This window comes from Fusarium verticillioides, chromosome 1, assembly GCF_000149555.1.
Source record: "Fusarium verticillioides 7600 chromosome 1, whole genome shotgun sequence".
Lineage (NCBI taxonomy): Eukaryota > Fungi > Ascomycota > Sordariomycetes > Hypocreales > Nectriaceae > Fusarium > Fusarium verticillioides.
In genome coordinates, this window is record NC_031675.1 from 3,802,623 (window position 1) to 3,829,583 (window position 26,961).

Below are 26,961 nucleotides of genomic sequence, written 5' to 3' on the forward strand. Positions count from 1 at the left end.
TACAATTTATGGTTTCCGCATCCATGGCTACCTACAATTAGGTTGTTAGTTCAGCCCCAGGCGCCGTTATCGATAAGCTGCACCAATGATGCAACTTGTGTGGGGAACTGAGACCGAGCTTCGCAGCGCGAAGTCACGTGAGAACAATGCCTGCAGCTCTGACCCTCGATTTTTCCGACCGACAATTCAGGCGGCCTTACTCGATAGCCAGCCTCTCAGCCTCACGCCAATCGATCCTACAACGACGCGCCTTAAAACGACCTGCTTCCACCCCGAACAATTATACAGCAGTTTAAGCGCCCAAGCTCTCTTAATTAGCCAACATGAAGCTGGTTCGGTAAGCACTCCCCCTGCGTCTTGCGCACACCTGGATTGTGCTGAGCTTCTCGTCAAGTTTGAGCTTCTGGACTGACTTGGCACAACTAGTTTTCTCATGAAATGCGCCAACGAAACGGTGACAATTGAGTTGAAAAATGGTAATATATTGCTCCTTACCCCTATGCAAGCTTCTAGCCACGCAATCAGCCGGGTACTAATTGTCGTCTAGGAACCATTGTTCACGGCACCATTTCCTCAGTCTCCCCTCAGATGAACACCGCCCTCCGAACCGTCAAGATGACCATCAAGGGTCAGGAGCCTATCTCTCTAGAGACGATGAATATCCGAGGTTCTACAATCCGATATTTCATCCTGCCCGACTCCTTACCCCTCGATACATTGTTGATCGACGACGCCCCTAAGCCGAAGAACAAGGCCAGAAAGGAGGCAGAGCGGGGTGGGCGAGGAGGTCGGGGCAGAGGCGGTCCCAGGGGACGCGGACGTGGTGGAGGCCGCGGTCGCGGAGGACGGCCCTAAACGAGAAGGACATGAGAAGATTCAGGAGAAATGACAATATGGGGAAAGGATGGAGGCGCGCATGCGCATCGTTAATGTGGAGTGGCCACGTTATCGCGAAGATATCACATTCAAATGAAACCTGGCGTTCGGGTTGTTTGGCCATTAAAACTGTATGAACCCGCGTGGGGTGGGTATCGCTTTTCTTGTTTTGGAAAGATATCTGAATATATGCTCTCACACACCCCAATTCCACCGCAACCTTTTTTTTATTCTACGGCTTTTGAATAGTCTCGCCATATCCGTACGATCTGCAGCTTCTCCCATCCGGCCTGTTTGCCGCTGTTCCCAACAGTTTGAGCCTGCCATTCAGGCCCAAATCCCTCAATGCGACTCTTGACTCGATCTGGCTTGTTCTGAGCGCAGAGAAGGAGGTAGGCACAGCCGCGTCGGGACAGGGTTTGGGGTAGTGCCTCGATCAGTCTGTCTGTTGTCTCCATACCATCTAAGCCGCCTGCATAAGATAAGGCCAGCAGATACGAATCGTCGTCAAACGAAGGCTTTGTGCTGACTGCGAGGTCGTCTGCGGTAAACGAGTCTGGTCTGGCAGGCATCTCAGGCGTGGGCACATATGGCGGGTTGAAGATGAGGACGTCGATGGTGCCCTTGCGCCATGGAGTTGTGAGATCTCCCATACATGAACCCAGATAAAATGCATGTGAGTCGGGGTTGTCACAGGCTGCCTTTGCAACTGTTCCGACTGTAGCCCGGCATGCAAAGGCGTTCATGTCAACTCCCGCAGTCAGGACCTCACGTGTGCCAAAAAGCTTTTGCGCATGTGCGTGGACAAAGGCGAGGACGACGCCTGAGCCTGTGCCGACCTCCACCACGAGCGGCGCTATGTCGGGAAACGCTTTTTGGAGATACTCGGTCTCTGCAGCTGATGAGAGCGTGTCCAAGAGGAGGTATGAGTCCTCAGCAGGTTCGTAGACTCGCTCATATGGGACGTGCGAAGTGTCTGGTGTTGGTAGCATGATGTATAATTGTCAATGTGAGAATGCGATGTGATTGTGGTGAGGCTTCATTAGTATTTAGATCATAGATAGAAAACTTGTGATGGCACTGAGTGGATGCGGCACGTGATATATGCTTAGAATCAAGAAATTAAGACTAAATAGTTGATAGAAACAGAAGACGGATAAAGAGCTGTTGTTGGTGGATCGCAAATCTCTGGTTCATAGCAGTGGCAACGTGCTCAGTTTCGAACTGATTGCCTTTTGTTGGGTTAGATACGAACATATCTGCTTCACTTGAATCAGTATGGATGGATAGTTTGGGGATGCATGAACCAGGCAGACAGGAACCTACAATGGTTGCTGGAGAGATTCCTTAATCAAACCGGTAGAAAACTCCAGGATTTCGAAGCTCGTGCAAAAGTCCGTCGCAACGATCGCCTCAAAGCATCGCACACTTCATCTCGCAGCCCCAATCATCCTGTCCTGGCCCAACTCCCCATTTGATTCCCCAGCCCATATCCTCCACCATCCGAACCAGATTACGATCGTATACACCGTGCAGCTGGCATCGAGGGCATGGTCGACTCTGTGTCTTATAGAATTTTGGTGGTTCCTTGGCCGTACCATCGCAGAAGGTCGGGCAATTGTTGAGGCCCATGAATGGCTCGCAAGGTTCCGTAAGGACAAGCCAGGTGTGTTTGCATTCTTTGTGCTGGAAATATGTGAGAGTGCACATTCTCAGGCGTTCAGGGAATCAATCGCCAGAAAAAGATGTGTTGGAATTATTGCTGAGGGACAAAGACGAAAAACAAGTTCTATTCGCAGGTAGAAAAGGAAGGTTGGTTGGCTAGACTATGTGGTGACAGGAATGGATGTTTCCAACAGTGCCAGTTAATCAGTGCTATAACAAAAGGCCACCACAATAATATTGTATCGCAACGCTCTTCCCTAGCTCTCCGCGTGTGCAATTCTGTTTATACTTATACCCAAACACCATGGAACCATCATGAATCACGATCCGCTAAACCTCTAAATGACGACTCGGCAGTATTGTCTCCCCTAAGTGTCCCGCTTTGCTCCAACTCATCATCACTGATGGCGTCCTCGGCAGATGGAACTAGGCGAGATAGCATCGTTTCCATGCGCCGTATCGCCTTTTCCATATTGGCCAGTCTATCTGTAGTTCCCTCAAACATGTCATTCTCGGAGAAGGATCCTCGAAGCTTCTGGGGCGGGATCCCAGGAAACATAGAATCTCGTCGTGATGGACGTCGAGCTCCGGGATCGGGCCTAGAGGTGTTATGTAGGTTGCGGGGCTCTATATCATTTGTCGCATTGCGTGTGAACTGTCGACGGATGAGATGATGCGTGAGATCATCATCGACAGCGATGTCGTCGTGGACAGTATCAGGCGGCGGCACTTGAAAGACGGCGCGAAGATCTCGGTGAACCGTCAACCGCCACTTCTTCCAAAACTGGCTTTTTGTTGGGGGCGGAGCTTTGATCTCCGTTGGGTCTTCGATCTCACGGGAAGGCCAGAGCAGACGGCGCTCAGCAACAGCGATGATGAGCAGGAGAGGGAGATTCAGAATCTTGACCGCCGTGACGTGGATCTTGTGGAACCAGCGCGGACTCACGACGAATTTAAGCGGGATGAATAGGAATACGGCGAGGATGTTGAACGGGGGCTGGTATGCGAACACAGCGTCAGCCTTGACGCCCTCGAGTGTCAGAACTGCTCGACGGAAACTGATCTCCGCTATGGCGTTTGACGAGATGTTACTGAATGTATTGGAAAGCATCGATACAAGTATGGTAAGGAAAAGTGTGTTTCCGAGGAAAGCGAAGGCTACCATCACACTAGGTCCTAGCAGCCAGTGAAACTCGGTCTTGTAGAGATGTCAGAATTTGTTAAGCATAAGGGGGGGGATGAAGACTGACCGATCGATGTATACCTGTTCCATCCAATCCAAACCAAATATAGATCATCCACTTCGATATTGTTCTGATGTATATTAATACCACGTTTCACCGAGGTGGTGCAGAAACCTACAGGATGGGGTGTGCCCCCTCGCCGAGCCACAGAAGTGAAAGCAGAAACCCCAAGAAACACCAGGCAGATAGAGCTGTGAGGAAGAAAAAGTCCGCCATCATTGACCTAAGGGACAAGAACACGAGATTGTCGCTCAAGAGATTAAAAGCAAGCCGTGGAACCAAGACAGGAGCGGCGAGTGCAAGCACATCAAACGCCTGTTCGTCAAGGTTCGCGTCACCAAGCTTCCAGCCCAGGAACCGCAATACAAGATATACCCAGTAGATGAGAACAAAGGCCACATCAAGGAATGACCACAGGTTCTGGGTATAGACGTTCCTTTCGCAAGGTTAGTACTCGAGTGAAAACAGGACAAGCAAGTCCGCAGCATACCAACCATGTGCTAAAATAGTAGCAAATTGATCCAAACCCCATCCAAAAGCAAAGATAGAAAAAGCTGCTTCTGTTGGTCCATAGCGGTTTTTCCTTCTAAGAACCATAACCGCAACGTAGAGAGTGAGCAGCGTGGCGAATTGGATTGACTCGAGGACATTTCGGGTTCGAGGGACAATCAGGCGATATTGGTTGAGAAGAGGGGACTCGCGAGGATCATAAATAGATATGGGCTTCAACTTGTAATGATCGGGGATAATGTCCCAAAATGTCGACGGGGTATAGACAATTCGGCCCTCGTATATGGCGTTGACGACCTTTTGACAAGTCGCTGAACTCAAGAAATGCTTGCTCTCAGTGACAATGGCAACCTCAAGAGATGGCAGAGTCTTGTAATCAACCCAGGAGGTGGTGCGCTCTGCCTCATCTCGAATCTCTTCTGGGGCATTCTGGAAGGGTTCAAAGCCAGCGACTAGAATATGAGCCAGGAGCAAAAGGCCGTCGTGGCCATCATCATGCACTTCACCAAAGCGTCTCAGGATGCGCGTAGCTATGAGCTCACATAGAGTAGCACGTGTGAAGTTGACATTGTGACGGTTATTGAGATGAGACTGCTCTTCGAGAAACTGAGCACGATTAACCAGCAAACAGTAGACTATCACGTCATATCACATCAGTAAAGTGTTCTCAAAAGGGGTCAACAGCACTTCTCTTACTGATAGAAATGTCGTTGAGGCCATAGAACTTATCCACCAATGGCCGCACAACTGTAACATTAATCCTCAGATCCTGCAGCTGGGCGAGGCTCAAATAGTCCTCAACAACGCTGATGATGTCGCGACGAATACGGTGTATGTTGGTATACACAGGCAAGTGACTATGAGGGTCTGTCATGCAACTATACAGGGCATCGCGGTTCTCTGGACCGCCTGTACTGAGCCTACTCAGTAAAGGCCGTCGCTCTTCAGGATCCGGCAACGTGATGCGCCGGCGGGTGTTACCAGCCATGAAAGGGCCAGTCAGTTAGTCCTTAGTGGTAATATCCAAGGGAGGGACAAGGTCAGGACAAAGTGGATAGAACTGTAGTTATCGTGTTTTTGGTGATGGTTGAAATCAAGTTTGTCCCTCTTCGGTGTAGCGAGCGATAAGATAGGAAGGATGGATTGGATGCTTTGAAGCGCCCCAGGTGTCGCGTAAAGGCACGGCTGAGACGCGGACTTCAGGAGGGAGAGACGGCGCGTGGGACGGTCGGTGGATCGTTGGCGTTCGACGCTGCAGGGTCGTGCGTGCGTTGTGGGCTTGCACTTGTTTGTGTGTGTGGGGAGAATAGGAGGAATTAAAGCGAGCGCGAAACAAGCGGCGACGATGAATGAAAGGATAATGAACTGCGTTTGACAAGGGAAATGATCAACGCTGAAGAAGAACTGGAAGAACGGAAGAAGATATCCAGAAGAAAAGTGACATGAACCTGATAGGTTTGTGTGACTCTAGAGAACCTGCCTACTAATGTACTCCGTACTGTACGTCCGAATGGAAAAGGAGGCCAAGGAGAGGAAAGGTCAGGTAGGAATCAGGGGCAACCAATGTCATGGAAGGAAGGAAGGCAGGTAAGAAACAAGACCGAGGTGGCAGACGAAGTGAAAGAGGAGGGAGGGAGGACGAATCAGAGATTCCTGACAGCTACGGGTGCAGTCCAGTACCTTTTGATCGGTACCTGAACTGAGATGAGAGAGCAATACCAGTAGTGGATGGATGGTAATGATGATGCCCAGTCAAGGCGAATTGGGTGTGGATGGGAATGGAATAACGTGGCTGGTCTACCACCACTGGTGATGAATGAGTTGGTGTAGAGCTTTGAAGCTACTAAGGTAGCTGAACCTGAAGGCTTACTGTATTTTGCAACTACCATCCATACCTTACTGATACTTTCCACAAACCCTAAATTTAACACAACGGACGGGACACAGTTCAACGGTCAATCAACAAGTATTAGGTATTAACAATCACCCGCAGTAGCCCTTCACCAAAATACGCTTACCATGCATACCACCAGCCGCCATACTACGTAAATATGTAAGATACCTCAGTAGGTAGATAAGAAAAGAAGAAGGCCAAGCCCTGGAAGCGTTCCGTACCTGCTGGGATCAGGGGCAGAGACGAAACTCACGGGAGGCAGAGTGGAGCGACGCCGCCCAAAAACATGATCGTTTTTAAAGCGGGCTCTTGCAACGGGAACCCACAGGTGCAATGACGATCAGCAACAACCCGGACGGGACTGTTAACGTTGTTGGGCCTGGCAGACCTGTGTGCCTACCCTGTAGGTAGTGCTACTTGTAAGTAAAAACCCTAACTCGTTAATGAGATCCTGGGATTTTGCGGGCGAGAAACAAAGGGCTCTGCAACGGCCCCCTAGTTCCGATTAAGGTCAATTGTACGGAGTACAGTACCTATCTTCTTTCACCACAAAAGACTCGAGGCTCAGTTCATTTGCTTATTGCTTTATAAGAAGTAATCCGAATGGCCAGTCGCTTCTTGAGATCATGTGGAACGAAAGCGTTACAATTGCGGCGTTGGTGGGGTTTCTTTGACAGAGGCTTGTAGTCTAATTTGGTAGTGCAAACCTCTCGTGCTTCTTCTGAGAAAAAGAAAAATTGGTTACTTGGCCAAACGGTTGATCATCCTCCAGTCGTCAGACCGCCAGACTCATGGTCGATCAGAGGGGATGATCTCAAGAGTTCTTCACATATTCATGAGTGTAGATAAACACACATGCAGCAAGTAGTTGGATGGCTATGGGTGGGATGGTTGGGCAGCGGCTATGGGTGGGAGGACCCTGGTTCATAGTTAGTAAGGATTATAGATATGGCCAAATACAAGGATGATTAGGATTTAAAAAAAACAGACTCTGAGCAAAGTTCCGGTTGTTTGAGAACACGGTCAGCTGAAGGGACCGTCCTCAATGATACAGCACTAAAAGCCGAGAATCTGTGACTTCCATTGTTAGGTGCCCAAGCTGAAGCCAAGTCACCAACGGTTATACCGGGCGACCTGCAACAGAAGTTAACAGAGCACTTCCAACTTCCTAAACGACACGACAGGAGACAGGGGCAGTGGAGGGTTGCGACAGGTGCTCAGTGATGGATGGTCTGGGTTTGGGGCGCCAAAATAGCCCTCGTGCCTGACAAGGGGAGGGAAAAGATGCGAGGGAAAGAACTTGAGCATCCTTGTATTTCAACGGATATCTTTGTACTACTAGATTTGATCAAGACAAATTGGAGGCAGAGATATGTTATAATCAGAGGCGCGTTTCTTAGCGTAGGATACAACATCTTTGCGAAATACAGTGCCTTCGTCTCTTGTGATTTCCTTTTTCTGCTCCCCATCAAGAGGCCCGCATAAGTTTTCTGTCAATCAACGCTTGTTGAGGGGCAACAAGAGACAAGGGATCCATCCTTGCGTGCCAAGTCAGGGGTATATTGGACCATCACCCGCTTCGGGCTAGACACAGGGCACAAGGCTCTACTAAAGTGCCTGCACCTGCTTATGCGGGTACTCATGGACGGATGCCCGCGTGCGTGAGATGGGTAATAATGGAGGGGAAAGAATTGGCTGTGGTTCAATATGTGTTGGCTATCGATATTATTGTGATGATGATACAAATTGAATTTCACTTGTATTGCTGTAATGTCGCAATTTTGTCGCCGGGTCATTGGCAGATTGCTTCGAATAGCCAAACATGTCCGTCATTTTCTCTCTTTACGATGCACCACTAAACAGGCCCGTGTGACTGAGTGAGGTCATGACGCTCTAGCAAGCGAGTAAATCCACTGGTCGTGGAGAAATAAAGAAAATAGAGCCAAGGTAACTACATCTACTCCGTAGGGCCCTGCATTTGATTGACAATCTTCATTGTAGTAGTACTCAGCCCGTTTTTTATCAAGGAAAAGTTGCTCATAAATGATCGTATCTATTCTTCAACGATAAGGGATTCAGAGCTACATTTTCACTGGTCTATACACTATCATCATCGTTTTAGCGCCTATACACACATTCCAACTGCGGCATGTCTCGCATCACCTTGTCTCTCTTCACTCAGACCCATGTCTCTGGCGTGCTGTGCCTCATCTTTCCAGGTCCCCTTGCCTGCCATGCGAGTCTCCCCTGTCAACAACTGAATGTATCCCGACTCTAACGGTACCTTATGTACTGTACTCTGTACCTGGTTCTTGGCTCCCTGGCTCCCTAGCTCCCTGTCCTGTCGTGCGCGCAACGACTGTGGTGCGGTTTGGGGCATTGTCGATCGCCGGCAGAGCAACCTGCGGATGCAACGATAAAAACGACTTCAAAGTTTCGAAGATCACCATCTTGGGCATTATCGCAGTAGCAGACCCAGTTAAAGCGGCATGTTGTCACGCAAACTTGACGCTTGGCAGTCCGAAAGAAGACTTCTGATACACGGAGCTGGTCGGCGATCGTCAGAATCACATCCTTCTCATATCCATATCCATTTGTGGTTCTCGTCTATCGAGGAATCGCCAACGTTAACTATCTGCGACACATGGCTGAATACGACAGCCAGTAGTTTTAGCAAATACGCCAGTTATCACTCCACATTCTTGTCTTCACACGCCATTACCTTTCCCTTTCAATCAAAGCCGTTGCCATTGAATGATACTGGATTGCATCGGTGACATTGTGACAAGGCGGTTTCTCCAATGGCTAAGCTGATTCAAGGTCTCGGCAACGCCAGCCTTCACTCTAATATGTACTGATGGCTGGTCTACTTTGATGCTAACCGTCGTTTCTGCCAAGCACCAAGCAACAGCTGGTTCAAGGCTAATAAGAGCTACCTGTCTCGACAGCCACTTCTTACATATTACTTGAGGCAAGGGATTGGAAAGCCGAACCCAAACGTTGAGCGGTTGTGCACTTACATGCAGGAGTACGTACTATGTAGTTGGAACCTTGCATCTTCAGCTGATAGTTCAGCCTGCCTGGTCCTAGAACTTTTGGGAAAAGAAAGCGGACGTCAAAGCGGGTGATACTGCATCAACTTATTATGTACTCCTTCGGGCCTTGTAACTGCATATGAGGATACGTCGCCAAGCCAGTGGCTGCGGCTTAGGCATGGGCCAAGAACCGCGTTGAAGGCTTGTACGGAGTAGGGCTAACATCTTAACATCGAGATATCTCCACTCTCAACGACCATGTCCCATGTTGAGATACTTGGGAATTCTGATCTCAACTCATGTCAAAATGCCTACCTATCACAGTTCAGGATCAGATGCGAATTGTCTATCCACAATTCACCTTGAAATTGATCTCGAGGGGTAGCCCCCACGTGCTGTCACCATGTCACCTGTGCTCTCCAACCTTTCATGCTGGCTTCAAGAAGCTAATTCAGAGACGAAATACTGGACTCTCTGTTCGCCCTAAATATGCCTATGTCTGAGATGCGGCATAGGCTGCTAGCATGCATACAAAATGCTGTTCTGGTTCTACTCAGAGACAATACATCGTTACATACTGACTTAGTAGCCCCCAGCGAATTGGGACGCAAGGAGATCCCTTGCATAGCAAGCATCTCATCACGATCGAATGCGCACAGGTGATGCTTTTCCTCCATCTTCGTGTTGCCTCTCCATCCGGGGTTCCGGATGGGCCTGTCAACCCTTGATTGATTCTGAAACGAACACCCTTCTGCCAACGGGATGAGCCTAGCCACCTCCATTGTGAATAAAAAGTACACATGAGTGTAACGTACGTGACCTTTTTGCAAATACCCCTGTACAGGCTCGGTTGATTCCGGTGTCAGGTCTGTAAACAATTATTATTGAAACTGTGGTCTGTGAGTCAAGACGTACTATATTTATCGTCCTGTGTTGGTGAGTCCCTACTCCCAGGATGGCAGTATGGGAGGTATAGCCATGACAGCAGGTTTATCCGTCACGTAATTAGCCTCTTAATATTGTTCGATAGCAAAGCAATAGATATCAACAGTCGTTAACGCAAGCTCCAACGCTCCAGACAGATGTAAAACGCAGGTTCACTTCAACATTCATGCGGTAGTGTTGTGGTACTGAATAGCGGATCTGGTCAAACACTACATCACTCGGACAGCGTTTCCCGATCGTTAAATACTCATATGTAACATATATCATGCACCACACTGTTCAATTGCATAGGAAATATTGTTTCAGATTCCCCTGATGACATCTTTTCTATAACTGCATTGACGTTATATCATATCCATCGCTCCGAGATATAGGCTCTTCGTTTCTCAGTACCACGACAAGATCCCAACCAAAGTTGTCTCATTGCAAACAATAGTATCTTGAACAGCAGTTTTATGTCGACCGTGTTCCTGGAACACTCCTGTGTCATCTATGTACCAGTCATTTGGCACATCTTCCATCAACAGTTTCCTTGTTCCCATCACTATAAGCACAGCCGTCACCTAGTCCGTCGAGTTCTCAGGAGGAAATTGTTGGACGTTGATGTCATGGTGTCGATAAAGAGCCGAGTCTTCAGGGTTTCTCTTGTACGGTAACTGTATCTCCCGAAGTATCTGGTAGAAGGAGTTTTCATAATCCTTCTTGAATATGAATCCGATGGCGGCATCGGACGCGAAATACTCATGCTGCCTAATGTTGTCCAGTCTCTGACTCTGAAGCACATAATACTCGTAAATCGGGTGTTTTTGGGGCATGTAAAGATGACCGCACATCCTTTTCGCATGTGTCTGTACGAATAGGCCACTTTCTATGTGATTGCGGGTTCTATTCGCTCGGCTGGTGAAGGAGGAATCTGCTCGCGCACATTCAGAATGAACCCCGAAATCGACAATGTAAACCACATGACAGTGGTTGCGCCAAGTTGGAGTCTGTGTAGGCCAGTTTTCGAGCACAATGTGTGGCAGGTTTTCACTTGTGGCCTGTTGAGTAGAATCTGGTCCATGAAGCAGGAGTTCCCCCAGAGTATCGTGTTCGTCAAATTTCGAACACATGTCCTTCTCAGGCATGATTGATATGGTCGATAAAATCAAGTCATCCTGCTATCCTGAGCTTTTCTCGCTTCTCAATCAGATATCGTTGTATGGCTTTTCAAATAAATTGTTCGGGGGAGATCAGCCGCCTGCAGTAGGAGAGTTGGTAGTATCGAGTGCCGATAAGACGCAAATAAATCCACCTAAGAAATATTAGACGTTGATATAGGTATTCTCTTGAATTATAAGGGTTTAGAAATCTGAGCTGTTCTCCTCCGCCGTGGGCAGCAAAGCAGTAACGAATACAGGCAGGTGTGGGCAAACTGATGGACAGAATGGAACGGAAGGCACACTGCAGGCATACAGCAGCGCCGTTTGAGCAGCTGCATATTCCTTCTTCATCGGAGCTATCTTCACAGGTACCTACTAAGGTAGAAACAACAATAGGAACCCTTACAATGGTCAATAGGATGATCTCTTCATCACTAGGTATTCACCAGACACTCTTTGCCAGCAAGTTATTTCAAATACCTACCCAGGTACTCCGTAGGTATCCAGTATTAAGAAAACTCTACCTGTATGCATAGGTACCATATTGATCTACACGCTAGATGTCTTCCCTTTCCACGGTCTAATCATTTCTAGCAAAAAATATTAATACCTTCCTTACAGCATACCTAGGCAAGGTTAGTACCTAGGTAAGTACATAATAGCTACAGGTAGTAATTCGTCGATATAGGTCATTCGTCAGCGAGGCCACCTGCGGATATGTGCAGCTTATTGCCCGGGGCAAACAGTAGAAACCAATTGTTGAAGAGTGAATATGTATGTCTAACAAACATTATCATTGTTGTTGGTCCATTTTATTAGTGTAACACGATCATGATTTTCGCATACAAAAAGCACACGCAAGGAGCCGGTACATCAGCTTTCAACAATTGAGCTCCACTGCGCTAAGGAGCTCAACGTGATGTCATTTGTACCGCAGCTGTCCCAAGCTTCAACCTCCGCCGCGAATCAACTGGCAATCCAAGAAGCAATTGACCACGCGTGCCTCACACTTTATCTGAACAGCCTTCGGCAATGTCCTTCAGAGCTCCTATCCGACGTATCGCCCTCGCCAGGCCTGCTTTGGCTGCGCGAGGCTTCCACTCTACCCCTCGTGCTTTTGTCCGCGTTGGTCAAGAGATTCCTAACCTTGACGTCCTTCTGGAGGACTCGCCCGGTAACAAGGTCAATCTCGCGGAGGAGTTCAAGTCCGCCAATGGATACATCGTTGGCGTTCCTGCTGCCTTCTCCGGAACGTGCTCCAGCAAGCACATTCCCTCTTACATCAACCACCCCAAGCTCAAGCAGGCTGGCCAGGTCTTTGTTGTATCCGTCAATGATCCGTTTGTGTAAGTTTATCAATCATGAACCATCGTATACAATGATAATCTGGCATGTTTCTGACTGTGTTGCAGCATGAAGGCTTGGAGTGAGCAGCTCGACCCCGCCAAGCAGACCGGTGTGAGTAAACATTTTTAACACGAAACTCCCCTCGTTCAATGTTCCAGGCTATTCCTCTAACTTCTCTCAGATCCGATTCCTTGGCGACCCTACTGGTGAGTTCACTAAGGCTCTAGACCTTGGCTTCGAGGCATACGAGGTATTTGGCGGTATGCGAGGAAAGCGATATGCCCTCAAGGTGGAGGATGGCAAGGTCAGCAAGGCATACGTGGAGCCTGACAATACTGGAAGCGCTGGTAAGTAACATCCTAGGATCGTTTATCATGTCATATTGGCTAACATCAAATCTACTAGTCTCCATGGCGGAGCAAGTGCTCGACTAGATTTGTCTATCTCTATAAATTGGAATAGAGTGTCCCCTTGGTGTTATCTTAAACACCCTAAGAGCATCTCTTGATCCAAATATATCACTTCAGTACTCGTAGTACTTTAAATTTCACTCGTCCAAATTCTTTTTGGCTTTGACCACCCCTGTTGTCGTCATGGCCTGCTCGTCTAATCATCTCGATCCGCACAAATAACGACCTCTTAGCAAAATCCTTCCTTAATCTTGACGCATATAGATTCAACATGAACAAAAGAGCACAGACTAACCTTGATGAGACCTTGTGAGTGTTTGGCTTCCAATGTGATACTTTCCCTGTGAGATAGGCTTCCTGGTTAGCGAGCCATCGCTTCCAACTCTTTCGACAATATTGCCATTGGCTCCATGATTATCGTGCGTCTCGATTCTTTTAAATCTATAACTTTGAACCCCATTCGGCTCGCAGATTAAGTTGCCCAGTGTCAGTACTATTCGTTTATTATCATAATTTTATCCCCCGCTCACCTGTCACCTATGCAAACCTTGGCTGATTCGCAAGGCTCGCGTCCACTCGTTTGGTCTGAGCCTTCTGTCCTGGATTCAGATATGTTGCGAGGAAGGCCTGTGGGGGAGTTAGTTGTTTCACTTGTCCAGTGATCTGACTGGTGGCGGCATGAGGAGATGCAAACCTTCAAGCGCAGTCCTGGGATATCACGGGTTTCAGCTGCTGGACAAAGGCTACTTATCCTCCTGCAATTATTGCTCTGTGAAAGTTCTCACTATCGTACATTTCTGGCTAAGATGATACCCCTTTTGTCGAAGTCACTGCTGGTCATAGCCAGCCTATGGGTTAACGGCCATAACTCGGCGTGGGTATTGAAACTCTCAGCAGTGGATGATCCCACCTATTCTCGCGTGTCTTTTCAGTTGGTTTGCCATTCGCAGCGAGTCGCCTTTGGCATTGCCAACGATATCACGACGCATGCAGCTCTACATACCCGGCAGCATTGTACATATCCAATGTGATTGCTCCAACGATATTTCCAATGACACATTTCTCAGTCAACGACAACTGGTTGAATACAGTCCGCGTTGACATCTGGTTCAGGGAGTGATAAGAGAGACTTCCGTTACTACTACCCTATAGTTGCTACACGACCAAACATGACTCTCCTGTGTACTCGATAGTGCCTTTCTTATATTCTAGTCATCAGTCGACAAAACATACGATAATGCTTAAGGTATTAGCTTGTGTATACTACTGATGCATAAAATTGTGGTTTCCGTGAGCAGAATATATCAACCACAACGACCCAACTGTGTTTGTACAGGTTTCAAGTCCTTGATGAACTGTGGTGTGCTGTAACTAAGGTACTGCAGAAGCCATCATCGAATGGAAAAAACATTACATTGAAAACAATTAGAAATACAGACTTCACTAACACCCTACGCTATGGAATTAGCGACTGTATTAATCTGGTGGCAGATTCTCAGTGTTCAAAAGACATAAGTTTTGATCACGACAAATGACGGTGGAGTATGGATAGACAGACCAGCATCACATCACTACGTATCTTATCACTAGACATATCATCAGACCAGACAGGAAACGCTTGTCAACTCGATAGCCGAAATGCCCCATCAAAAGTAGGATAATGACAGCGGCATGTTACTCAGACTAGCCGTATAGCTGAGCCTTTAGACAAAAGAATGCCTTCCAAACAGGGACTCGACCGCCGTGGACCGAGATGACGATGGTCGTTCTGCCGTGTCCGAACTTGGAATGGAGAGCTCTTTAAAGAACATAACGGCGACGAATGAGAATCCATCGCAAGGGCTTGGGCTTGTCACGCCAAATGAGTTGCAACTACCTGTACAAGGGCGAAAGAAAGGCTAACGAGGAGGGTCTGGGACGCGTCTGGAACGCGATATCGTGAGCAGCCTTGTTGAGTGGTGAATTAAGCGCGCAACAAGGGTATTGGAGGAAATGCAACAAGTGATTAACTACGAATCAAAACTCGACAATGAACCAAAGATGCCCGGATATGTGACGGCCGCGTGTGACCGGGCCTAATTTCGATATGATGAACCTAGAATCGTTGCATACCTGTAGTAGGTGTTAACGCTGGAACCCAGGGGCATGAATCATATCGATATAATTACGGCTGAGGTGATAATCGGATATTGAAATGTGACATGGGCGGGCGGCGGCCGCGACATGACGAAACAAACAACTTAGGTACCCTTTATTCCAGACAGGGCTCTTTGAGCTACGAATATCGTCACTCGATCGACGTGTTCACTGGATGGTGTAATCAGGTAGACTTTGCAGCAAGTGCGCTGATGGCCACAGCCGTTAACTAAGGCGTCACAGCCATAGCCTATTCCACACTGACACCGAGATAAATGCAAGGCGGACAGACCGAATCCAAGCATGCAGTCAGTCCATCAGGCTCTGTCACTAGATAGATGCGCTGTTGCCCAAGACAGTCACTTCTCAATAGGTATGTGTTTGCGCAAAACATGGCTGCCGATATTGGGCTGTTATACATGCATGCAGTCCGAGATCATGAGGCGGCCACATGCATTGATGTTGTGATATGGGATGATTGGGAGATATCAAACCAAGGCGCTGATATTCCATCACTCCCCAGAATCACATGTAGTAGAAGAACAACATGCGTCATGGCTAGCTAGGCACCTATTGTTTATAACTGAAAATCCAAATCTGATGTCAAATCCAATCGGAACATTATCGATCCATGGTAACCAATTGATACTAATGAAGCCTCAGTTTTGTAACCTTGCATCGCTCTGCAGACGAAGAAGACTAGGAGGAGAAGGGAAAAGATGACGGATGTCTACCCAACCACACCAACTCGAGGTACCTAGCCGCAGACTAGGTAAGCTGTGACAAGTGGCCAACCACGCACATGCATCCGTAACAGCACAGAACGAGTAGGCCAAGACATGGGGGGATACACACACCACCACCACGCGGTTACCCCCCCACCACTTTAGCAGACGACGTGCGATCTCGAGACAAGTACGGTAGATATAGTCTGATAGTGTACGTACAGGCTATAGCTGGGAAGCAATATGACAATGCACTTGAGCAGTGAGTGAGTGCATTTCATTAATGCGATGCGATGCGATGCGTGAGATCGAGCACAGCCGACAACGCACCAGTGCTGTAACCCCCCCCATATCTGAGACTCTGACACGAAATTTGACTTCTGTTCGGCAAAATACCGTTGCAACTTTGCGTCGTCGTCTCAGGATACGATGACATTACATCGGCCCTCGAAGCAAAAAGAGACACAACAGCATCATGGAGCAAGAAAACCTCCAGCTCTGGAGCAAAATGGCGAAAATGTTTAATCCGAAGGCTTACTGAGTATGTATAAAGTTACCTGAGCCCTTTGGTTACTGGCCATAGAGGTCTCAAAGTTTTCTTGACTACCTACCCTTGAATAAGGTGTGTAGATGTCAATTGAAGGTACGCGCCGCGTCCGCGTGCAACAGGAACACAAAGAGTTCCTCTCCTCGTCCACATGCGGAGCCTACGTTAGGACGTCCCGTATATTCCCACCCATTGAGGTGCAATGACCGTGCTAGCATTACCGCGATCCACAAGCCAAGGATCCACGGCCACTCACCGACTCCGTAGCTCTTACGTACGAACTGCTGCAGCCAGTTTGAGACATTCAAGACTGAGCCCGGTGTGTTTAATGAGGTGAAAAGCTAAAGGTACAGGGCTCAACGGCAGTGACGGGGAAAGAGATAATCAATGTACGGAGGACAGAGGTATTCGCTCTGGTCTCAGGATGGAACAGACAGGGCCTCGTATTGTGATTGCGTCCCTTTTAGATCCAGGCCTGCACTCGTACAAGAGACGGACGGGTACCGTAGCACGTCCAACGGATCCTGCACGTGGATCTTTGTCCTGTGGAGCTACGCTTCAGAGCTCTTCACAACTACAGACAGGCAAAGGAACACCGTTGACGGAATGAGAATAAAGCCAAGTTTGATAACTTCCTACAACGAGGTTGGGAATGTCTCTAATACCACACGGCCAGTGAAGAAGAGGTCCGAATCACTGGATTCAGGCTGTGAGCGAGTGCCAATAATATCACACCGACATTTGCCAATCGTTTACATCAATTCAAGGTTGCCATATCCCCTCAGCCAGCTTCGTTTCACTGCATTGCATGTGACCAAGAAGAGGCAAATCGTTTCGTCACGTGTCCATACCTTGGGTTTTAGATACCTTAGGTACTGTGAAGCTGAGATGTTATTCTTTCAATGCCTGAGCTTTGGAAAGAATTAGAACTAGGTACATATCGACGTCCTGATGAAGCTGGAGATGTTTGAGGCCTACCCACTGACATCAATATACAGCCCTGTTATGGTGGCATATCGATAGCGTATCGATTAGACAGGCATGGGCACCAACTACCTACCTACCAGGTAGCCAGCAGAATGCCTTACCTTGCTTTGGTGACCGCTCTTCGTGAGTCAAAGCAGGCTACCTCTTTGTGAATTTGACAGAAGCTCAAGAACTTTGCAGCTTTGAAAAGCGCCTTGTGCCCCGTTATGCCGGCCGTCGGGATGTGAATAACTCGGGGCTAATTTTAGTCCAAGCCGGATTGCCAGCTCATCCACACACCATCCAACCCGGACAATGATCGGCCGACGAGAAAGAAAGAGAGGGGTGAGAAACACGGTTTGTATTTCGACCACGATTTGTATCGTCACTCGGTGACGGCTCGCGACAACTTGTTTGCTTGTTGAGGCTGAAGTTGCGAGAGAGAAGAGGTAGCCAGTTATTGGGATAAAGATCCAGAGAGAAGCGGTCTAGAAAAGAATGATAGAAATGAGGTACTAGAACAGGAAAACACCTAAACGTAAGAAGCTGGAGGCCGAGCACCTGGAAGCACAGTACTCCGTAAGATACTTGTAATCATCTTCTATCCCACCATCTCCCCATTCCTCCAACAAAGCAAGTTTACCTGTGCCAATGCTTAATCGACCTCACAGCGGGGTTTGTCGAAGAATCAGATAAAGAAGTTTGATCTATTGGGGTTTGACAACTCGGAACACCGGGATAGAGGTGGTTAATGCCGAGGACCAAAGCGTTTAATACATAGAGGCTGTGACTTGGATGGCTATGACAGCTGTCATCATATCGACTGACTTCGACGAGCCCCATGAAAGCTTCAGCAAAGTTACCTCTTCATTGAAAATGTTCTTCAATGGACGGATTGAACGAGACGAGACAAATAAATGTAGGTACATCGTAAATATCTTCAGATGGGAACCTAAGTTCAGGCTGGTATTTGGATTCACACCCTAACAGCCCAGCCACCGCAATGGCAAAATAGACACCCCCACCTAAGTGGACCCATACAAACACAGACACCTCACCAGGCAGCCAGGGTTAAAAAAGAGAAGAAGGTGCGCTCCTTGCGTCACAGTCTCTCTCCCAATCAAAACCTGACGCGGCTGGAGACCCACATTCGGAGCTGATTCATCCAGTCAAAGGAAGTCGTAATAACAGACTGGATCCCGCCCCTCAAATCATCTCGTCGCATTTTCCCTCGTCCTCTCCTTCTTCACGGCCAATCAATCCTCCTGTTCTCGTCCACTCAACGAGCAATCAGAATCGCCTAAGGCCTCTCGAAACATTTGATTTGATTGACCTGTGTCGCTACCTTTATTCTCTGGCCATTCACAATTCACAAGCACTTCTTCCCTTGATTGGATCATACACGCGCGCAAGCCCAGCAATCGCTCCCGCCCGCGAACCACAGACAGACAGCCAGCCCAGTAAACGCTCTGTGCTCGCAAGCCCAGTCAAATTCTGCTATTCGCTCAGCGCCCGCCTTATCACCCCAAAGGGCAACACATAACACGGCAGAGCATTAGTCGAAGATCAGTTCTTACCATCGCATCTATTCGCTCTGTCTTCTCTTGCAAAGATCTTGTTGCAACGCCACTTGATAACGCGTCAAGTACTGAACAATTCTTCATTGATCTTTTACGCGGTTAACGAATAGTAACGCGACGAGGACGTATTTCCTCGACACTTAGTGATCAGACTGGATTCCTAGTGGAGAATGGACTACAGTCAATACCAGCAAGGCCAAAATACACATCCCGGTTACGCGAACTCTGCTACTGCTAATAACATCGCTTCACCAACGAATACTATTCCCCAGCACACGGTACAATCCTCACCTGTCATCGCTTCTCAACAGCAGCAAGCTCAACCACAAGGACACAACATGTACGGACCACAATACGGAGTGGCACAACAGGGCATGCACTATGCGATGCCTGGTATACAGGCCGCCGCGATGGCAGCAACCGCCGCTGCTTCTGGCACGAACTATGGCTATATGTCATCAGATCCCAATATTCCTCAAAGTTCGCCTCGGATGGGTGCCAATGCCAAAAAGGACGGACGACAATCGCCTCGAATGAACAGCATGTCCCAAATACCCGGCCGCCGAATGAGCCAGGTTACGAGTCCCGGCGTCGCGACGGCGCCCATGATGAGCCATGCCGGTACTCGACCAGGCGTTGCCCCATCTCAGATGCCCGCTCCCCAGATGCAGCACCCACAATCCCCGGAAATGCCAGCCGCTAGCGGCGCAGAGGAGTCGCCACTTTATGTGAATGCTAAGCAATTCCATCGTATCCTCAAGCGTCGTGTTGCTCGACAGAAACTTGAGGAACAGCTCCGACTGACGTCCAAAGGACGCAAGCCATATCTTCACGAGTCACGCCATAATCATGCAATGCGCAGACCTCGCGGCCCTGGTGGACGTTTCCTCACTGCCGAGGAGGTGGCAGCAATGGATCGCGAAGGTGAAAAGAGTGTCGATGGCAAAGATAATTCTGCCGGGGAAAGCTCTGGTACTACAGGAACAAAGCGCAAGTCTGAAGCCGGCTCAGCCACCTCAAACAAGAAAGCTAAGACGGACACAGCAAGCCCAGGGGATGAAGATGAGGACGATGGTTGATATTGCAAATAAGCTATATCACCTTCTCTCTAATTTTTCAGCCTACCAGCGGTTTACGACGTCACGAAAGCACGATTGTTTCTTCTTTTCATCGCCATGCTGCCCGCAACGGCCTGAATGGTTCCATACAGAGCGAGCATTTCTTTTTGATCGGATGAGGTATCTACAGTTATTGGCGGGTTGATGATATCGGCACCTTCGTTTATGTGTTGCAGCGGCTCATACCGTTCAAACACCATCCGGCACGGCGTCCTTTCTTGACGGGTTTTATTTTAATACAGCGCTTCACTGGCAACAGCAGATCATTCAGGGTTTGGACGGGTGTCACCTTAGGGATAACAGATGGACAGAATGGATGGACGATTCGTTACGATGGATACCCCGCTTGATTATATCGTTCGATCTTTTCCCCTGCGTCTGCTGTCTCACTTCCTAGCGTTCTGTTGCATACGCCAGCATGGAACTGGTCCCGGGCATACGTCGGTCTGGCTACCGAACGATAAGCCACACTGTCACTGCGCTCACGATTCAGAACTGATCATCTCATAAAAGTGAGATTAGACGACGAATGGGAAAATCGGATTCAGAAAAGAAAAAAAAAGAAAGAAAACGTAAAGGGAACTCAGATGGACAAGATACCGTGTTACTTACTCACTTATCAAGTGGCTTGGTCAACTTGACACCATTGAATGAGGTCCTCAAAGGGTTGTATAGGTTTAGAGTCAGCGATGATGGTCCGGCGTTGGATCTGAAGTATAGGAGAAATGTGTTTAAGGATTAAAGCTTGTAAATTGTTTGTTTTAAATTTGATGACTCATATGTCAAAATTGCTGTCATGATAATGTTCTCTCCCAATGTTTTTGACCACCATTCATAATCTCACATTGCTGTCTACGTCACTGGTGAATGGAGAGACTGACATCAACGAACGTGTATCAGATCTCAGAGCACGAGGCTTAAACAATTGAGCTTGTTTAGCAGAAAAAGCATACATTCGAAACTAAGTATCAACAATGGAACGGGGTTAATCTGATAACTTTCGTGTAGATACATGATCGTAGATGCCTATATCTCTTGCCATCATATCTCATAATTCGTAACCATAATTCGTAATCGTATCAAGCCACAATGATACTGAACATCGTTGTCCTGCGAGAAAGCGAGAACGCCCCGAAGCCGTAATTGTTATACAAATGAAGCCGTTTACCTCGCAATGAGGACCATAAACTTAACTAAACACCCCCGAAATCATCCCTCTCGACTTTCTGTGCTGACCTCTTGGTCCAAAGTCTGGCTGCAATCCTCTCGAGAAATGTACCACTACCTCGTCTCACCCTGGCCGCTGAGATATTATCAGGGACATCTGTGATCTCTCGAGACCGGCTCCGAGATTGGGTCATGAGACGAACGGGTGCACTGCCAATGGCACCAAGCTTGCGCAGTAGGACACTAAATGATCGTGTTTGGAGGAAAGTCACGAGAAGCATGAAGGGGACACAGACGAGGATCATGGTCAGGGGAAATCGCCAGTCGGTTGCAGGGACTGTAAAGACCGTCATACCGAAGACAGACTGGTTGTTGTTAGTGGAGGCTTGTAAATATGGCGCTTTGCTAACGTACCGTGACAAAAGTAAGTGGTAAGAAGATCATACTGATCATTGTGAGGACTTTAATGTTGTCGCCCTGTTCAATAGCTCTCCGGCTTTCCTTGATGGAGCTTCCACTGAAGAGCTGATCTCGCAGGTTTTCGATCTCCTTACGGGTTCGTTCGTTGCGTTTGAGAACCTCCGTGAGCTCTTGGACAACTTTGTCAAGCTCACAGCGCAGTTTAGCCATGTGTTTACTATAGGCAATCCCATCAGGCGAATCAGCTGCGTGATGCGGCCATAGAATCGGGTGGGTGCCGGCCCAGAAGCTGTCTGTAAATGTGTCGATATATGCCGCGATCATTGACTTGATACCCGTGTTCACAACAGCAAGGGTGTTGTACGCCCAGAAGTACCTTCGGATGTAGGTGAAGTGCTTGTCTTCGAATAACAGCTTGTCCCTGAGTTTAGGGTCAAACATGAATTCGGTCTGGAGATGATTAGTATAGCATTGAGATATGGGGGTTTAGTGAACGTACCGGGGGAGTGATGAGCTTGGTGACTCGCTCATGGAGGATCAGGTTTCGCTTTGTAGCATCACGGTACTCGGAGATGAGTAGGTCCAGAAACGCATATGGTCCATTGACATATTTCTTCTCCTGAAACTCCGGACCACGGACAGTATGAGAGTTATCAGGAAAACTCTGGATAGCAAGTAACTGCCATGGGCCAAATGTATCGAATAGAACCCCTTCTCGAGCACGCTCTCTTCTCGAACGCATAGGGGGAGCTTTGCGAGAGTCTCCGCCGAGTGATAGAGCCAATACAGAGCCGCATTCAGCGATATCAATATGATCCCCGAGACGACTTTCTGAAGGTCTTTTATCGAAACGCTGCCAAGGAGCTGGCTCGAGAGGGTGACTGACAACTGTGTAGTACTTGAATACAAAGAAGAAAGACCTCTGACGAACGTTGGGTGTAGGAGGGGTTGGTGACACCGACAGCCTGGCAGTGAGCGGGACCGGCGACGATGGGACAACGATGGGCGAGTGAGAAGTTGCTTGGGAGGGGGGCCTCTCGTAGGCTCTAGTCATGAATGCATGGGTACGGCCACGGTTAGGCTCGTCAGAGAGGAGATGAGTGAGCAGCTCATTCATATCAAAGTGTGACGACATGGTCCAGTGAAGTGCAGCGAGGATAAGAGGTGTAGGCTCTTGGACGATGCTACAAAATGTTAGTCCAACCTGATGGTGTTGTATGATAAAGACGTACGTGATTCGGCCTGTAGACGTGCCGATTCGGTTGACAACCCTGATTGTTTCCCAAACCGTAGGGGCGTCGACATTATCAGCCGGAATCTCGTAGGGGCCCTCGCCCGTATACTTGACATCTGACTGCGCGTCTCCATCTCCGTCAGCGCTGAGTTTGGTGAGTTTACAGTTATGGCCAACCTCGTACACTTCAAATGTAGACTGACTATACTGCTCTCTCTCATACGCCGCAAATTCACGGAAGGGTACATCTATATCAATCTCGGAACGTCGTTTCATGATATCGTCCAGAAAGGGTGCCATTTCGGGGGTGAAATCTTCGACTTTCAGATGCTGGAGGAGTTGACTATCGGCCCAGTCTGCCTGGCCGAGATGATCCCTGACAATGTTATGGGGATAGTCCTCAACCTCTCGCGTTGTGGTAGTAGCTGTCGTGTTATCCAGGAGAGGGAGAGGAATGAAAGAAACATCCTCGTCCTGGGCAAAGACAACGCGATGACTGCCACTTGGCGAACCCGTAAAGTGCTGAGGCTCAGCAGACAAAGATGGTCTTTCTTTTGTGCTCTCAAGAGTTGCGGCCCGCCCTCGCCGGAAGATAGGAGACAAAGAGGCCTCTGATGCGAATGTAGGGCCCGTGGAAGCTCTCAAGGGTGGTGTGAATGGGCCGTAGGGCTCAGGCATGGAGATGCTGCTGCGAGCATGGCTTTCTGCTGTGTCTCGTCGATGAGCGACGAGGCCATCTTGAAGGGTTGTCAGAGCGCGTAGATATTGTTCGCGAAAGTTGTCGGTTGCTCTGACAAGATCATCTAGAGCCTGAGAGGAAGTGTTTGTGGTCATTGATGAGCTTCACGTCACTTGGCTTGAAAATGGAAATATTCACATGATATTCTAATACTATAAAAGTCGCTGTCAAGAAAGGAGATGGAGGTGGAAGGTCGAGGGGTATTTCTATTCTTCCAGACTCGAGCCTGATTGCAAGTCATCGGCGGACCCCGATGAATGTTGCGGCTGGGTCATGCTCGGCCAACATCCATGGTTAAGGTTGAATAAGCAAAAGAAGGGATGGTTGTGAGAGGAAAAGGTAGGGCAAACGAAAGATCCTTGAGTGAAGCAAGATAAGCTATGTCAAGCTCTTAGTGTGCCCAAGTGACGCGGGCACTAACGATGACTCCGAGGACCAACAAGTGTTCGTCCACATGTCACGCATCCCCAGTCACTGGCATCCGAGACAAGGTACAGCTTTCAACCTTCTCTAAAGAATAACCCAGAAAGTTAGCGAGCAGTCTGAAAGCACCCATGACAGCACCTACCATTGTACACCAATGGATAAATTCTCATGTCGACAATTTGCGTATGTGTACGGTATACATACTATTGCTTCATGATAGGGCTGCCAAGGGCTCGCAAGCCTCACTCGTCCCGAGTCTTTGCCGAAACCCAATTCTTGATTTGATATGGGGTGAGAGACCAGCCGGGGAATGGAGGATCAATCCCATAGGGCTCTGATAACGAGGCTGTACTGGAAAAAGGCGTTTTGTCGGTCACCAACTCAGTTTGACGTTCGCTTGAACACGGCCTCTAGCGGTTGTCAACGGAATACCATGATGGCGGCGATGCGGGATTGGATATAAGGCATCTGCTTACTCTACAAAATTGCCTGTAATTTAGTATCCGTCTTTAACATTCTACGTCATGCAGCCATCTCCTCTCACAAACCGGGCGACCCTGAGCGCGGATGACTGAGAGGGTGTACTATATTGCGGGGGTTAGAGTTTCACAGCATCCACGTGCCGGAATTCATCGTCAGAACCTTAGATTATCGCTGATCAACATGGTGTTGAGCAAATGCAATTACGTTTGTCATGTGCCATTGACCAGTCGTCGACTACTACCACCATGCATGCACTGCTTCCTACTACTGTACTGTTTATTTGAGCCTCACTATACACATATACTGGCTGAAATACAACAGACAGCTGCATATCTTGCAATAATAGGGTTTAGTTTCATACTCCTACATGTCCAAGCAATAGCCTAATGTATCCTCTCGACTACCTACCTTCCTTGGCTCTATACCCAACCCGCCTGATATCATTCCCTTTCATGTCTTCATAACTCTATAAAACAAACAGGTACCAGCCAGCGTATTAAGACCTCTCAATAGCATTCATTGTCCAATGCCTCATTCGCACCGCAGCCATATCACACGCAAATATCCTTGTTGGAGTGCTTAGGAAGCGACACTCACGGGCTTGGCGGCTGATGCGGCGGGCTTCTCAGCACTGTCAACCTCCATGGCATCACCATCGGCCTCAGCCTCAGCCTCGCCTTCTCCTTCCTCTTCCTCCTCAAGCTCCTCCTCACTCTCGCCCTCGATGTCGACACTTCCGTCATCGGACATCTCCTCCTCATCCTGAGCGTTCTCTCCTTCGTTCTCCACACCAGCCATCTCTGAATCCTCTCCGTTGCTGGCCTTGGCCTTGGAGCTAGCCTCAGCCTCGTCAGCTTCAGCGGCTTCCTCATCGTCGGCCTCTTCAGCACCGTATTCGTCGCCGTCGGCGACAAGATCAGCCTCGGGTTGCTCAGGGGGGTACTCAGCGGGGGCAGATGCCTCGGAATCCCTGGAGTCGTGTTAGCTTGAATACATTATCGCTTGCTGATTTTTCGACTTACCACTTGATGGCAAACCGAGTCACTCGGGGCTTCTCAGCCAATACATTGCGCTTCACACGCTCAATAATGGGCTTAGCCGGGGGCTCAGCGTTGAGCTCCTCCGAGTCATATTCGTTGTTGACGTAGTAACCGACGCGAATAAACTCACGTCCATCGTAGGCGCATGTTAGGAGAATGACGGTAACACCGAGAATCTCTGCATCGGGAATCCGGGCGGTTTTGGGAGCATCGGCCTCGAAAATGAATTTGTTGACACCAACGGGGATGGGACCGACGAGAAGGGAGTCGAGTTCTTGGTCGTACTGGTCACTGAGAAGTGTTAGAAGAAGCGGTGTAAGGAGGGGCCTCAATCAAGCTGATCCATACCTGGTAGCGGATCCAACGTAAGTGAGCTTCCACTCGAGATCTGTTCCTTATTAGCGTTGTGGTTTTTTACCCTGCAATAGACCAAAGTTGCACGAACCCTTCTCTAGCGGCTCGAGGCATTCGAAAGTAATCTCAAACTCGTACTTGTCGGTGAACTTGGCTGGGTTGTTTAGGACATTAACGCCCAAAAGCGAAACGACAGACATTTTGATGAAGATGGGGGGTGTATGAACTGAGTAGGTCGTAATCAGGAGCACACGGAAGTGGCAAAAATCGAGGTTCTAAAGGAAAAGGGTGAAAAAGAACGAGAGCACGAGTGTCTGGTTCTTTACGATGTGTGAAGGTTGATGTGGGGAGAAGCGCGATGTGAGATGCAAGACGCAAGACGCAAGACGCAAGAGAAGAGAGAAGAAGAGAGGAATAGAAGCTGGGTGGATGTAGTAGTAGTAGTTGTTTGATGAAAAGCGTCGTACTAGTCTTAATAGCAGTACGGAGTATGCGAGCATGGGTCCCTAAAAGAAAACAAGAGCGGATCGATTTCTGGTTGCGACGGGGGATGACCTGCCCTGGGCGTCAAGGTCCAAAATGTGAGGAGCGACAGTGGGACGCGTTAGCGGTCATACCCGCGTAGAGAGGTTGCGTTGGGGACGCGACCTCCCTGAATGGAATCCCAGGAACTCATCTCAGTCAGGTGACCTTGACAAGTTTGATTGTGTGCGGGCATTGTCCAAAGCCCAACCAACAGGGCAGTCTTTGAATATTATCTCTTCTGTTGAGTAGGTGGTCCTATGGTTATAAATATGAGAACCAGAGTTTATACGAACAGGGCGATCTGTCAATTTTCCTGAAAACCCACTCATACACAGTGCTATCCATTCTCATCAATCTTATGTATTTTCTTTCGAATACCTCCCATCAAAAGCCTGTCCATCCATTCTCTCTAGTAGTGACCCACTAAAGTGCG

At 48.5% G+C, this 26,961-nt stretch overlaps 9 protein-coding genes across 16 annotated transcripts; 3 read left to right on the forward strand and 6 right to left on the reverse strand.

The window, feature by feature from the left end:
- The first annotated feature begins 184 nt into the window (after positions 1-184).
- On the forward strand, positions 185-2,374 carry FVEG_00812 (small nuclear ribonucleoprotein D1). Its single transcript, XM_018887426.1, has 3 exons — positions 185-337; positions 427-476; positions 548-2,374. The coding sequence occupies exons 1-3, from the start codon at positions 324-326 to the stop codon at positions 853-855; spliced, it is 372 nt and encodes a 123-aa protein (XP_018743185.1). The 5' UTR covers positions 185-323; the 3' UTR covers positions 856-2,374.
- FVEG_00811 (hypothetical protein) lies at positions 976-1,956 on the reverse strand. The gene has a single exon (XM_018887425.1). The coding sequence runs from the start codon at positions 1,866-1,868 to the stop codon at positions 1,104-1,106; it is 765 nt and encodes a 254-aa protein (XP_018743186.1). The 5' UTR covers positions 1,869-1,956; the 3' UTR covers positions 976-1,103.
- Positions 1,965-6,120, reverse strand: FVEG_00810 (hypothetical protein). Of its 3 annotated transcripts, none has more exons than XM_018887423.1 (6): positions 4,992-6,120; positions 4,276-4,930; positions 3,904-4,221; positions 3,792-3,855; positions 2,203-3,739; positions 2,015-2,138 (listed from the first exon to the last, which is right to left on the reverse strand). In XM_018887423.1, the coding sequence occupies exons 1-5, from the start codon at positions 5,281-5,283 to the stop codon at positions 2,855-2,857; spliced, it is 2,214 nt and encodes a 737-aa protein (XP_018743183.1). In that variant the 5' UTR covers positions 5,284-6,120; the 3' UTR covers positions 2,015-2,138; positions 2,203-2,854. The 3 variants fall into 3 exon arrangements, with proteins under 3 accessions (XP_018743182.1, XP_018743183.1, XP_018743184.1); XM_018887424.1 differs by having other exon boundaries at positions 2,027-2,135; XM_018887422.1 differs by having other exon boundaries at positions 1,965-3,739.
- Positions 6,121-8,146: 2,026 nt separating this feature from the next.
- Positions 8,147-8,569, reverse strand: FVEG_14737 (hypothetical protein; the record flags this gene model as incomplete). Its single annotated transcript, XM_018903708.1, has 2 exons — positions 8,147-8,195; positions 8,325-8,569. The coding sequence occupies 2 exons, from the start codon at positions 8,567-8,569 to the stop codon at positions 8,147-8,149; spliced, it is 294 nt and encodes a 97-aa protein (XP_018743181.1).
- Positions 8,570-10,468: 1,899 nt separating this feature from the next.
- Positions 10,469-11,296, reverse strand: FVEG_00809 (hypothetical protein; the record flags this gene model as incomplete). The annotated part of the gene is made up of 1 exon (XM_018887421.1): positions 10,469-11,296. One exon carries the CDS (start codon positions 11,294-11,296, stop codon positions 10,733-10,735), a length of 564 nt encoding a protein of 187 aa, XP_018743180.1. The 3' UTR covers positions 10,469-10,732.
- An 878-nt stretch (positions 11,297-12,174) lies between these two features.
- Positions 12,175-13,749, forward strand: FVEG_00808 (peroxiredoxin (alkyl hydroperoxide reductase subunit C)). Its single transcript, XM_018887420.1, has 5 exons — positions 12,175-12,657; positions 12,724-12,769; positions 12,840-13,005; positions 13,064-13,377; positions 13,633-13,749. The coding sequence occupies exons 1-4, from the start codon at positions 12,344-12,346 to the stop codon at positions 13,090-13,092; spliced, it is 555 nt and encodes a 184-aa protein (XP_018743179.1). The 5' UTR covers positions 12,175-12,343; the 3' UTR covers positions 13,093-13,377; positions 13,633-13,749.
- A 4,749-nt stretch (positions 13,750-18,498) lies between these two features.
- FVEG_00807 (nuclear transcription factor Y, alpha) lies at positions 18,499-21,126 on the forward strand. Of its 2 annotated transcripts, XM_018887419.1 has the most exons (2): positions 18,499-20,012; positions 20,067-21,126. In XM_018887419.1, the coding sequence occupies exons 1-2, from the start codon at positions 19,193-19,195 to the stop codon at positions 20,099-20,101; spliced, it is 855 nt and encodes a 284-aa protein (XP_018743178.1). In that variant the 5' UTR covers positions 18,499-19,192; the 3' UTR covers positions 20,102-21,126. The 2 variants fall into 2 exon arrangements, with proteins under 2 accessions (XP_018743178.1, XP_018743177.1); XM_018887418.1 differs by having other exon boundaries at positions 18,499-21,126.
- Positions 21,078-24,645, reverse strand: FVEG_00806 (hypothetical protein). Of its 5 annotated transcripts, XM_018887417.1 has the most exons (7): positions 24,603-24,645; positions 24,269-24,536; positions 23,146-24,210; positions 22,960-23,089; positions 22,227-22,911; positions 21,722-22,177; positions 21,078-21,672 (listed from the first exon to the last, which is right to left on the reverse strand). In XM_018887417.1, exons 3-7 carry the CDS (start codon positions 23,207-23,209, stop codon positions 21,334-21,336), a joined length of 1,674 nt encoding a protein of 557 aa, XP_018743176.1. In that variant the 5' UTR covers positions 23,210-24,210; positions 24,269-24,536; positions 24,603-24,645; the 3' UTR covers positions 21,078-21,333. The 5 variants fall into 5 exon arrangements, with proteins under 5 accessions (XP_018743176.1, XP_018743174.1, XP_018743173.1 ...); XM_018887415.1 differs by having other exon boundaries at positions 22,960-24,208; XM_018887414.1 differs by having other exon boundaries at positions 22,960-24,210.
- Positions 24,646-24,865: 220 nt separating this feature from the next.
- Positions 24,866-26,884, reverse strand: FVEG_00805 (histone chaperone ASF1). The gene is made up of 4 exons (XM_018887412.1): positions 26,095-26,884; positions 25,998-26,037; positions 25,632-25,940; positions 24,866-25,579 (listed from the first exon to the last, which is right to left on the reverse strand). The coding sequence occupies exons 1-4, from the start codon at positions 26,201-26,203 to the stop codon at positions 25,189-25,191; spliced, it is 849 nt and encodes a 282-aa protein (XP_018743171.1). The 5' UTR covers positions 26,204-26,884; the 3' UTR covers positions 24,866-25,188.
- Positions 26,885-26,961: the final 77 nt, after the last annotated feature.